General features: G+C 44.0%; 1 protein-coding gene across 2 annotated transcripts in view; it reads right to left on the reverse strand.

Annotated features, from left to right (window-relative positions):
- GABRB2 (gamma-aminobutyric acid type A receptor subunit beta2) overlaps nt 1-12076 on the reverse strand; it is a 185924-nt gene extending 173848 nt beyond the window's left edge. The window contains exons 1-3 of one of the 2 annotated variants that reach the window (XM_028528800.2): nt 11435-12076; nt 11185-11276; nt 10107-10174 (exon numbers count right to left, since the gene is read on the reverse strand). In XM_028528800.2, coding sequence (XP_028384601.1) covers nt 10107-10174; nt 11185-11276; nt 11435-11511 — 237 coding nt within the window. In that variant the 5' untranslated portion in view covers nt 11512-12076. The remainder of the gene's footprint in view (nt 1-10106; nt 10175-11184; nt 11277-11434) is intronic. The other variant, XM_028528799.2, reaches the window with a different exon arrangement.
- Nucleotides 12077-12331: the final 255 nt, after the last annotated feature.

Below are 12331 nucleotides of genomic sequence, written 5' to 3' on the forward strand. Positions count from 1 at the left end.
AATAATAGTTGATTTTTCCAAACAATCAGAAAATAATAAAATTGTCAGAAAATATTACTTCATGGTGTTAAAAAGGGCAATGGTAAAATTATGTCATTCATATTTCTTATAGACAGAATTTGGCCTCCAAAACCCGAAGTCTAAAATAAAGCATCCCCAAATTTTGAAAGAAATCAGAAAAACTCTTTGTTTTTCATGGGGTCTATAATTCTATAGGTCTTTCACCTGTAAATTTGGCAAGTACCTAAAATATTATGACTTTTATTATTTTAAAAGATAATATCATCTTTAATGACTTCTGTTTAAAAAAACTGGTTTGTCACACGGGCATACTCATGTGATGATGGAGCAGGAAGATTTAACAATGAATTTAAAACATATTCTCCTTTAGGGAAGGGATGAAGAGCACACTCTCAAAAACACTGTTTTTCCATGCTGAAGCTTCAGAAGTTGCAAGGTAAGAATAAATGGGACTGCACTGATGGAAAATAACACATGCCTTTGAATCACCTATATTATCAGCCCTACTATTCAATGTTTCCCATTAGCAGAATAAAGCAGTCTTTAATCTTCCATTATTATTATTATTCATCATATCCTTATTTTCATGGGAAATGCAAAACCCGGAGCCAGTGCCAGGGCTTTTGAACATGCAGGTTCCTGACCTCCGGCCAGACCTGCTCACTCAGACTCTGGGCCTGGCCCCAGAAACGTGAATATCACCATTAGACTTGGATGATTCCACTGCACAGCCCAGTCTGAGAATGACGGTGAGAACCTGGTTCTCAATCTTTTACTCTGGTTTCTCTGCCTGAGGGATAGACACCACTCTCCTCTCCCACCAGCTGAAACACTCTTCTCCTCAAGCCTCACCTCACTCTACTGGCAATGATGCTTCATCCTTCTTGACTTTGGAGAGGGCCTTAGCCCCAAGGTAAGAACCATCGCAAGTGCCTCCACAACACTGCCTCACTGGCATGGGGCTGGCGAAGTGAGCACGTGAGAAACGCTTGCTGGTAGGCTGATATGCCGCAGTCCTTCAACTACTCCTCCAGCCAACCCACTGGGCCCACGTGTGTTGTGCATCTCCTAACTGTCGGACATTGCGCCAGGCACTGGGGACGCATACGGACACTGACCATGTGTCTGCACACCCTGAGTCTCTGTGTTCCTGTATGGCCTGTTCCTGTATCCCTTATCTAAGATACACATGGACTTAACTCAGAACCCTCATTCATTTCATTGTTGGCATTGTGTTAGGGAAGAAGTTAATCCTTCTTCAACTGCCCAGTTACTTCTAAGTTCAGACCTCTTGGAGGGTAGGTTAGCAGCAGGTGCCAAGTTATGGCGCAGGGAAAACGACACTGGGCAGTAAAAGCACAGGTGGAATTTCAACAAAGTGAGCATCAGCAAGAGCCAATGGGCTAAAGACACCCCAATATTTTCCCATATAAATAGGAACAGGATAATATACACCCATTTCTCTCCTTGTTTAATAAAATATATTTGCAAATAAAATGCACAATAGGAAGCAATATATAAACCTGGTGTTTGTATCTTAAAAACTAAAAACCACCTACTTCCATACTTCAAAGTATTTTTATGTCATCCAAAAATATTAATTGATTTTGGAAAAACTGGTAATATTAGGATAGAAACAGAGTAAAGAGCAGCTGTGTGAATGTGAGTCAAATTGATATATAACATTTTTTAATTCTATTTATATGCTTTTTAAATCTAGTTTTCTATTGCACATATGATTGGTATATTCTAGTTAATGGTGCATAAGTAAAAGTTAATGTGTTTATTTTCAAATAATCTGTAGCTAGATTACAGTTAATAATCTATTAGATATATTTTAAAAACCATTTTTGAAAATAACACACTATGAATAAAAAGGAAAATACCAATATACTTACATGTCTGTATATGTTTGCAAGATCATGGAAAAGGCATGAAAAAATACACACCAGTTTCATTGGTGTGTACAGGTTTGTGGCTTTTTTTTTTAAGAAAGCATAAAACTGTGAAAATACTCATGGTCCGCTAAGTGAAAATTCAGACTATAAAAATTTTCTCTACAAAATAAAATAATAATTTCAATGTGTAAAAACGTAAATAAGCAAAGACACAAGAACTAGAAAGTAATATTGGCGAATTAAAATGCAGTTTCAATGAAGTGATTGCCTGTGAACGATTCTGGCCTTTGATGCCTGTTGGTACTTTAAATGTGGTTTTTCACCATGTATTACCAAACATAAGTGGGCATGGCCATTAAACACAAAATCTGTAACTCAGCGAGAAAATCTGCTCCTCCTCTCTATTTTGGGGGGACAAAAATCACACTATTCTTTATACCTGTGGTTCTCAATTGGGGCCAATCCCCCCCCTCCCCAGAGCACATTTGGCAATTTCTGGAGTCAGTTGGGGTTTTCACAGCTGTGGGGGTGCTCCCGGCATCTGCGTAGGTAGGGGCCAGAGATGATGTTACCATCCGACAACACGCAAGACAGCCTCCACAACAGAGAATGATCTGTCCCCAGTGCCAACGGCGCCCAGGTTAAGACCCGCTACAGAAGGATCACAACGGTAGTGCCCTCCCCTCCAAGGGTATGGAAAACACCTTCTCTGACTTACATTCGTAGAGCAATCCCCATGACAGGCGGAGGTGGGAGAAGCATGCTGAAGCACACTCGAGGTACTTCTAAAATACAAAACTCGAGATACGCCCCCCACCACCTTCCCTTGCACCATACACCTATAGCCAGACCTTTATTTCCTGCCCCATTCAAGCAAGGACATCCTTCAGGGGACCCGCAAAGCAGCAGCAAAGAATCTGCCCTAAGGGTTAACTAAGACAAACAGATGTGTAAACTGTGAAAATCAAGCGGCATAGTTGTTTCCCAATAGATGAACACGTCTTCTAGAGACATGATCTTTACCATGAGTCTCATGTGTGTTAAGGGGGACAGAGGACAGAAAGATTTGGGAAGAGAAGCAAAGCACAACGATCTTTATGAGAGCTGTCTGCAGGGTCAATTCTTCGGGAATCACAAAAATGTGTTCTCCGCGGGGAAAAAAGTTCAGGTGGAAACGAGTTCCCGATAATGCAGGGGAGAAAAGGGGAGGGCGCGGGCTAGCCACACGGTGTCCTCCCACCGGCTAGAACCGCTGAGGCGGTCGGCAGTTCTTCAACGTATCCCAGCCAACATGTAGTGACAATTATTGGCCTTAACGGTGATCTGACCGATTCTGCTGAAGCAAAACGTAATTATTAAACAAGTTAAACAGCATCTGTTCATACTACAGGAGACGATGACATAAGCAAGACCCTTGACTCCACAAGATCCTACACAAATCTCTATCGCTTGGTTTAAGTTATGCTCAACGTACGTAATTGTAAAATGTACGTTTCTCCAGAACGGGGCCACATCTTACATTCAATACACACTGAATACAGTATCTACTCGAAAAAATTGTTTTAATGAAATTAAGATATGTTTTCAAGGTGAAGAAGGTAAGGACTAATAGTTACTTATGATTAGTTTATCTGATCCAGAAACAAACAACTACAAGAAAACAGGGTACTTAAGGAAAAGAAAATTAATTTTTAAAACAGGGCCTTGCTACATTTCAAAGTGAAGTATAAGTTTGGAGCATCACATTTAAAAGCGATGGCTAAGTCTGAGGAATGTGAAGTCAGTCCATTTGCTGACTGTGACCTTGAACAAGTCACTTAACCACTCTGCACCTCAAGTCCCTCTTTTGTAAACAGGTTGATAGTGCCCGTCTCACTCTCTTTATAGGGGCATCAGATGAGACATGAACACGACACCTGCCGAGTTATGACTCAGTAAGCACTAGCTGTAATTATTTTATTACATTAGCGTCACGGTGATGGCGGAAAATGCTGGGCCCTGTACAAGAGGAGGGGCAGGGAGACGGGGAGAAGGGGGAGCCGCAGAAGAAGGCGAGAACATGAGAGCTTGCTGAAACTGGGTAGGAGAGCCATGCATAACGCAGAGTCGGGCCTGCCTGTGGTCAGTGCGTGTCCACACCCCCCTTCAGCACGCTGTGTGCTTCCTGGGTAACCTTCCCTGTGTCCTGAGTGAGCTCACTTTCCCATTCCCCACAGCGCAAACTTCCACCTCCTCTACCCTCAACAGAGAGCATCTGCCAGGCCACAGGGAGTACAGAGGTCTTCGATCAGGCCATCATTTGGATTGCTGACTACCACCCCACCCCACTTCCTGTTTTGTATTATTTGCACCCTGTGCCCTTCTAAAGGACACTATTTGTCCAAATTAGATGACTCCTTTCTGCGTGCACCCTGTCCCCACTTCACTTCAGATCCAAACCTTTCAAGTGTAGTTTAAACCACTAAAACTCCTCTTGCTACACTGATGAATGAGCTCCCGCTACTATTTCTGGGAGACAAGTCTCGGGACTTGTTTCAGTTGGTCACTGTAGCATCTCCCGACAAGGACAACAATTCTGAGGTGTTCTAAATTAAATTACAGCAGGCGGGAGAGGGATGGAAAGGGACAGGGCCGATTAAAAGCTGGGGGCCGGCTGACAAGACTGCTCCCATTCCTGGATGTGTTGGAGCTTCAAGTCAACACCCAAGTGGTTACGAGCCAGCCACAAACCGGGCCCCTGCAGCTGCGTGAACTCTCAGCGCTGTTGCCTGTAAGCAACCCCAAAGTAGTGACTAATTCTTCCTTACAGACGGTGCTCCTGGCATAACACTGCCCAGGCCTCACCTTATCTCCACCCCCTCCCCTTACTTGTAGCCAATGTAAGTCTTTTCAAAACAACTCACATCTTTCTTCTTTACAGCCTAAGGTACGCGACACGCTCCTCAACTCCAGGATGGCGGACACGTTGCTTTTCCACTTAGCGCTGTTGCTGGTGGTCAGACTTTACGCCCCAGGACCTGGTTCTTTATGGCCTAATATAAAGGGATTTTAGCTGTGGAAGTGAGTTTTTTTGTTTTTTTTTTTTTTTTTTAAATATGATATGGCTGACCATTTCTCTCTTTTTTAAACTCTCTGGTGTCTCGGCTCTGAAGACATTATCATCTGTAGGTTCTCCTAATAAGTCTCTGGCTGCGGCTTAACTACTTACTAATCTCCTCAGCAGACTCCTTTTTAGGGTTCCACCACTTAAAATGCGGTGCTCCTCAGAACTCCACTTTCGGCTGTCTTCTCACTCTCCCTTTTTAATTGTATCCATCCCTGCAGTTATAAGTCGTACCACTTCCGTGCTGACACGTCCAAGTTCATCTCTCTAGCTCTAGACCTATATTTTCCAATCACCTACTGGTTATCTCCCTTCAGGGATTCCATACGTACAGAAACGTCAACACTTCCCAGACTGCCCACCCCTGCCTTCTCAGTCCGGCTGCTCTTTCTGCTCTATGCATCAACAAACGACACCAGGAGAACCCTGGGATTCACCAAGTCCTGTCACTTCTACCTTAATAAATGCCCTCATTTTGTATCTTCCCCTTGGCATCCCTGGGTTCGCTCAGCAACCCTGCCTGCACTGTTGCGGTGGGTTTCCATTGCATCTCCAACCTTAGGTCACGTTCCACTTCAATCCACCCTCCTCACTTTACAAGCATCTTTCTGATGTGTGAATCTGTTCCTGCGGTTCTCCTGTGGACATCCTCTCCTGGGTCTCTACAGCCTCGGGGACTAAAATTAAACTCTTCAGCAGGCTACTAAAAATAGTCTTCATAATCTGAGCACCACCTAGGACCTCAATATCAACTCTTATCACCTTCTCACGCCAACTCCCAACTCCAGCCATTTTAATCGACGTGAAAATCCATAACCCCATCTATTTTCCCGTGTCTTATTCTCCTACACGCCACCCTTGTGTGTGGAACACACACCACAGACCTGTAACTCCCACTTTCACTCACCTAATTTCTATGTAATACCTCCGTACTCCACACTCTCAATATTCTCTGTATACTTCCTTTTTCAACACATTTAGGATCCTACATTGTGATTCTTCCTACACTTGTTGGTTTAAGCAGTAAATGCTTTGACATTTAGGGCTGTGATTCTGTGCTCTGTTTTTCCACACATATGGGTTAGCATCTAGTCAATAATAACAAACGACTGCCACAAAAACAAACACTTCACCCAATATTTGTGGCGTTCAGCAGGAGTCAAACATCCAACCAACCACTGCATGGTCACAACCACATGGGAGAGACAACAATAAAGTACTTGTGCATTTTATAGACGTCAATCAGGGAGACAGAATGTAGGAGCCAGCAGGTCACAGAGGCAGCCCTGGTTGACACAGACCACTCAACTGGACGCTCAGAAGAACTTTGAGGGGAAAGACTCACACTAAGTACAAGTACAGTAGAAGCCTGCAGCAGAACTCACAAGAGGGAACAGCTCTGCGCTAAGTTTCATGAGGTCAGGGAGTAAGCTGGTGGTGTTCACTGCTCTGTTCTCAAGGCCGAACACTTAAGGCTGGATCACGGTAGCCACTAAGTAAGTATTTCTGTTGAACTGAATTTTAAACTTTGCAGCTGGTAAAGCAAACATCTGGGTGTTTGTTTGTTTGTTTGCTTGTTCAGAGGCAGTACTTTCCTCCATTCACCATTCCATAAAAAGGTAATTTGTGTTCATATTTACTAGAACTCTTTCCTCAAAAGTGAAATGCTGCTCCACTCTTTGGATGGCAAATGTGTTGTTTCAAGACGGAGAAGAATCTGCTTCAAATGAAGGGAAAGCTATTTCAGTACAGAATCCTCAGAGCCAATTTTGGATCTTAAAATGCACTTTTCATCAAGAATCTTAACAAAAAGATTCCTGCCAGTTTAACCAAGACATCTAAAAATATGTCATTCTAAAGCCAAGCTTTCTGCTCAGGAGCATTCTAATTGACATCACGTTCTTCCAAAGACGTTCCATTGAGCCAACCTGAGTCACATGACTGAGTCAGATGCCATTATCACCCTTCTGAGTAAGAACTCAGGACTGCATATCATTTGGGATTTCTGCATTTTCCTTGGTCTGTGCTCATTTTCCAAGTTTCCGTAGACTTTCTTTGTACCCAACAGAGCGATTACATAATAAACCAACCCGAGACACGTGTTACTTTGAGTTGGAAATCAACTTAGCATGTCCCCTCTCGTTTCAGACATAAGGGAACCGAGACATAGTCCTGCACATTGCTGACCCAACCTCGCTTAGGGAAGCAGCTGGAGTGGACACTGAGTCTCTTGAGTGACAGCCTGGTGTTCAGTCCTCTACACAGGCTACGTTCATATAACATAGATGCCTTCCACACACACCACTTCATTAACTCTGGCGGTCACCTGAAACAGATAAAACGGAACTACTGTTCCCCTTTAGCAGGTGAGCCATTCCCTCGGGATGACGGAACAGCAGCAGCAGGGGTAGCGCCCCAGACTCCTGACTCAGTTCAGGGTTTTTCTAGCATGATTGTCTACCGGGATCACCACACTGACACCGGCCTTTTTCTTTTGGTACAAATGAATCAACAACAGTTTAAATGGTATGGTGCCAACCATTCTTCAAAGGAAGATTTGCCATCATAAAAGAAAGTTACAATGACCAGAGGTTGCAGGCTACAAAGGAGAATAAGGCAGAAACGTGCGTGTTGATCAGTTTTGAGGTTTCACTTAAATCATGCATCAACCGTTCTTTCAGAACTGAACCTAATCAAAATATCTTACTCCTTTTCGACCTGTATATGAGAGCAAAATGCTACAAACATCTTGCTTTATTTAGACACCAGTGACGGAATTTCCCATCTGTTGCTTCAAATCCAATAACCATATTTAAATAAAAAAAGCATACATTATGAATTTTTTCTTGGAAAGATTAATTTAAAGTCACTAAGATTGCTAGCTGAAATAAGTACATTTGACAAGTCAAAATGTGTCTGGACAAGTCCACGTGTGTTGGCATTAGGCTCAGAAGGGAATCTGGGTTTTAAACACGTGCTTCTAATCATGAAGGCTGCACTGCTGTCCTATTTACAACTTGACATTTGTTTTTACACTTTCAACATCCCATGACTTTTCAGCACCAGCAAATAACTTTAAGAGATGACACCTCACTTTGGCTGGGTCTATATTTTGACTAGCCGGTCTTTGGCATTGTGTTGAATTCAGATACCTCTCCAAAATGCTGCATATAGGTAAAAAAAAAAACTGAATGAAACTTAACAAGAGAAAAAATCCCGTTCTAAACAACTTGGAATGTAATACATCTAAGTTCTTAGTTACTGTACTGCAGCAACTTCTAATCATTCATCACTGTCTCTGGATTCTAAATATTTCTTAATTTTTCTCTAAAGCCCATTTTTGTGACACCAAAAAGGGAGAGGTGGTAAAATGAAATTGGAGAGGAGAAAGGAGCATAAATAAATCAAAATGCAAAAGAGAGGATTCTAATTCAATCACACTGGGGCACACTGAACCACACCTAACAACACAACTTAGATTCAAGTACCTGGGATTTAGGAGGTTCCAACATTAGGATGTTTAAAAAATTTTTTATGGTAAAACTCAAAATATACACTGATGACAAAACTCTAAAATCCCACAGGAGTGGATATTTGCATATCTGAGAAATTAGTTTCCTAAAAAAGAAATATTCTCTACCCACATAAGATTTTCAAAATGTGTGGGAAATCTGAGATTCCAAATCACCCAATATCGCCTTTAGAATATTATCCTACACGGTAAAAACTTACCCAATAATTACAAAACAAGGATATACAAGTCGTTAAAACATTACTGATATAGTTGAATATTGCCTCAAGCATCTATAAGATGTTCTAGAATCTTTTGGACAGTGTGTAGGGGAATGGGGCTGGTTATCTGAGCTTCCTCTTCATTTGCATTCTGGGAACACGAAAACGTGTGTGACGTTGAGAGCACACCCACTGCAGAGCGCCTGGGCTCGACTTAGGAAGTGCCCTGTCTTTCAGGTCCTGATGGCTGGCTTCGACGTGTTCTGCTTTAGACCTTAGGTACAACCACCTCTTCTTTAACGGTGCATTCCGTTTCTAGGCAGAACCACGGCACAACAAAATCTTCTGAGGAATGCGCTTTGTGGCATCAGAATTGAAAGTAATGCAGTTATGTTACACTCCAATGTGGCCTTTCTAGAAAAACTTTTCCAAAGGGGAAAACTTCAAAATACAAAGTAGGAAAGTCACAAGTAAGTGGGGGTATCTGGGACACTCGTCTTTGTCTTGTATGTCTGCAGTGGCCCAACATGGGCAGCAGGGGGCGCACCTGCATGAAGCTATCCCCCACAAGTGTTTCCCAGTTGGGAACACCGAGGCTTTTTTTTTTTTTTTTTTTTAAAGCACTTGCCTCAAGTCCAGGGAGGTAGCCACTAAGGAGTGCTGCTATCCACAAATTATACAAGCTTAGGACAGAAGGTGAATAACACTGCAGAAATAATCAGAGAGGATATGTGAGTCTGAGCCTGGCTTTTGAAAATGAGGGTGGCCAATTTTTATTTTACTATTTTGGTGGTAGGGGGGCTTAAAGGAGCTGGGTGGGGAGCTTCTCCTGAGGAGTAAAAAGGACATCTCTGAAAGCAACAAGTGGACCTGAGTGCTCCCTGGGGCATTTATTCAGTCTCTTTTCAACAGTTCAGTTTGCAGGTAATGTTCTCTTTTAAATGTTAAATCAAAATCCTCCTCTCCTCACCTGACTCCACCCCAAGCCCAGAATATCACTTGGTGAACCTGACTTCCCACTGCACCTCAGGAAATGTGGCTTCTGCAGGGGGTCTCCTGCATGGGGCTGTGTTTTGCATGTGAATGAGTGATGCGTTTTACTCGCTTTTTGCCAAGTCTCAAGGGTTTGAACCAAGCTGGGAAAATCCTTAGGGACCAGAAAGACCAGGTTCTGAAGCCACAGACCTGGGAGTCACTGCTGGTCACAGCGAATTCCAAACCCAAATCCCCCGCGTTTGCCCCCAATTTGTACACACACTCACACATGCTCCATCCCCCACTGGCTGGCTCCTTTCTCCTCCTTATCCCCAATGGAGGTCTGTGGACACACGGCCAGAAACCTCCGTACTCACCATATTAACTTCAGAAACCATATCGATGCTGGCAATGTCGATATTCATTCCCACGGCCACGGGGGGACCTGCAAACCAAGATGGCCAGCCACGTGATTTCTCAGAACTTCATTCATTCTTAGCAAGAGTTGTGCCCCGGGAATGGGACACTCTGTTCCAAGTCCCTCCCCACTGCTCACCCTCAAATTCTTCCAGTCCCTGCTCCTTTTTAAAAAGGGTGCAGGAGCTCCTCTAGGAAATGCTCTACTGAATATGCACACACGTGTCCTGATGGGTGGGGGATTCCAGCCCTGTCTACATATGTAGATGTCTCAGCAGGAGAACACACACAACTCACAAAAGCACAAGAACATTCTAGCCCAAGGGAATTTTATATGTTGCGTTGAAACCTTCCTCCTCATTCACCCCCACAGCTTCTGTGTGCAGGCTTTTAACTCTCTGAGCTTCATAAGACTCTGAGGCAAAATTAAATGGGCATAATCAGGGTTTCTAAGGCTGCAGTGAGAGAGGCCCCTGGCCCTTCACCCCACTTCGCTCCAAGCCCCTCGATCCTCCCCTCCCCCCACTCCACTACCCCATGCAACGAGGCTTCCAGGACTGGATGATATCCAGACACCAGCCACTTTAAACTGTGGTCAGAACTCTTCCAAAGTAGGCAGGCACAGGGGGTTAATGTCACTTTTCCACCGACTGCCTGCACATCTCGTCCTCAAAAATGTTCATGACAGCCTTCCTTAAGCCAGGTTCTCTGGGTACACCATTAACTAAATTTAAGAGATTTGTATCTGAACAAGGCAAAGACAGTGAAGCAATGGGATTTATAACAGTGAAGCCGAAAGGACAGTTGTCACCAGTCCCCACTAAGAGGGTCTCTGAATACCCACGGAAAGATCACCTAAGTGCCAGTGACAAATCGGCTTAAGTTTGGATCAGTTTCTCAATGTGGCAACACAGAGACACATTCAATGTAGCACATCCACCCGGACGAGGGAGAGGGAAGAGACAGTGAACACAAAGCTCAAAAGACAGCTGAGGCGATAGCTGGGTTGTTTCTGATTTTCCAAGGCAACCCTATTACCTCCAAAATCTGGTCTCAGGCGAATGTCATAGCCTTTCAGGAGTCTATCCACCGTCTCTTTGACCAGTGACATATTACTAGGATCATTGACACTGAAGAGAGAAAAGACAATAAACAGGCATCAGTAAGGCAGCAGGCACCGCGTCTTCAGCATCCATCCGATCCTCACTACAGATCCCGGTTTACAGAGGTAGGCAGGCTGAGCCCTTCAAAGTGAGAAAGGCAAAAGAGAAAAGGTGGGCACACTTACCTCTGCGCACAGACAGCGGCGATGATCAAGGGAAATGACCAAATCCCAAAGTAGCCCTTTTTCCGGACTCTCCACATCCCTTTAGTTTTTGATGGGATTGAGGGTTTCACTGGAGAGAGGAGATCCAACTTAGTCTGCCCAGTGCAGTAATTCTAATGGGACGCGCATGCGCACGGCGTACCAAAACATCAAAGGGGCAGCAGCGACTGCCTGGGACCTAGCAGATTTTCTTGCTAAGAAAAAAAAAATAAAAATAAAAATAAAATTAAAGGGGAAAAAGGAAACACATATATGTGTGTAACACATGCATATTCGAGTGCTGTAAAAGAGCCACCCCACAAGAAGACCCAGAGTAAAAATCTTTGTTGTCCTTTCCTTCAGACAAAAACAACCGGAGTGGCTGGTAAGTTTCGGTAGTTGCGGAAGGCAGGATTGCACCTCCCGGGCTTTGGGTGTTGTGTGTGTGTGTGTGTGTGTGTGTGTGTGTCCTTTTAAATATGCAAAACCAGATTAGAAATTTAGGGGACAGCAGGTGTGGAGTGCGAGCGGAAGATGGTGCCTGGGAGACCACTTCTGGTCTCAGCAAGCAGATGGGGAGAGGAGTTCGAACTTTATTTCCTTGGAGAGGAGCATCCCCTGCCTGGGGTGAGCGGGGTGCTGGAGGTGGGGGCTGTGCGGTGGGGGGAGGGAGGGAATAAACCAATGGGCGGAGTGCTGAGCAATCCGTCGGATTGGGGGCTCGGTGGAGAATAAGAAAGACACCAAAAAATTATAAAGGAAGACAGGAAAAAGGCAAGAGGAATAAAATGCTGCCTGGTCTTTTCTCGGAGTCAAGGAGCAAGCTTTCCTTCACTACTCACGAGCAATTTCTTTCTCCTGCTCCTCACCCTTTGCCCC

The sequence above is a fragment of the Phyllostomus discolor genome, chromosome 13 (assembly GCF_004126475.2).
Source record: "Phyllostomus discolor isolate MPI-MPIP mPhyDis1 chromosome 13, mPhyDis1.pri.v3, whole genome shotgun sequence".
Lineage (NCBI taxonomy): Eukaryota > Metazoa > Chordata > Mammalia > Chiroptera > Phyllostomidae > Phyllostomus > Phyllostomus discolor.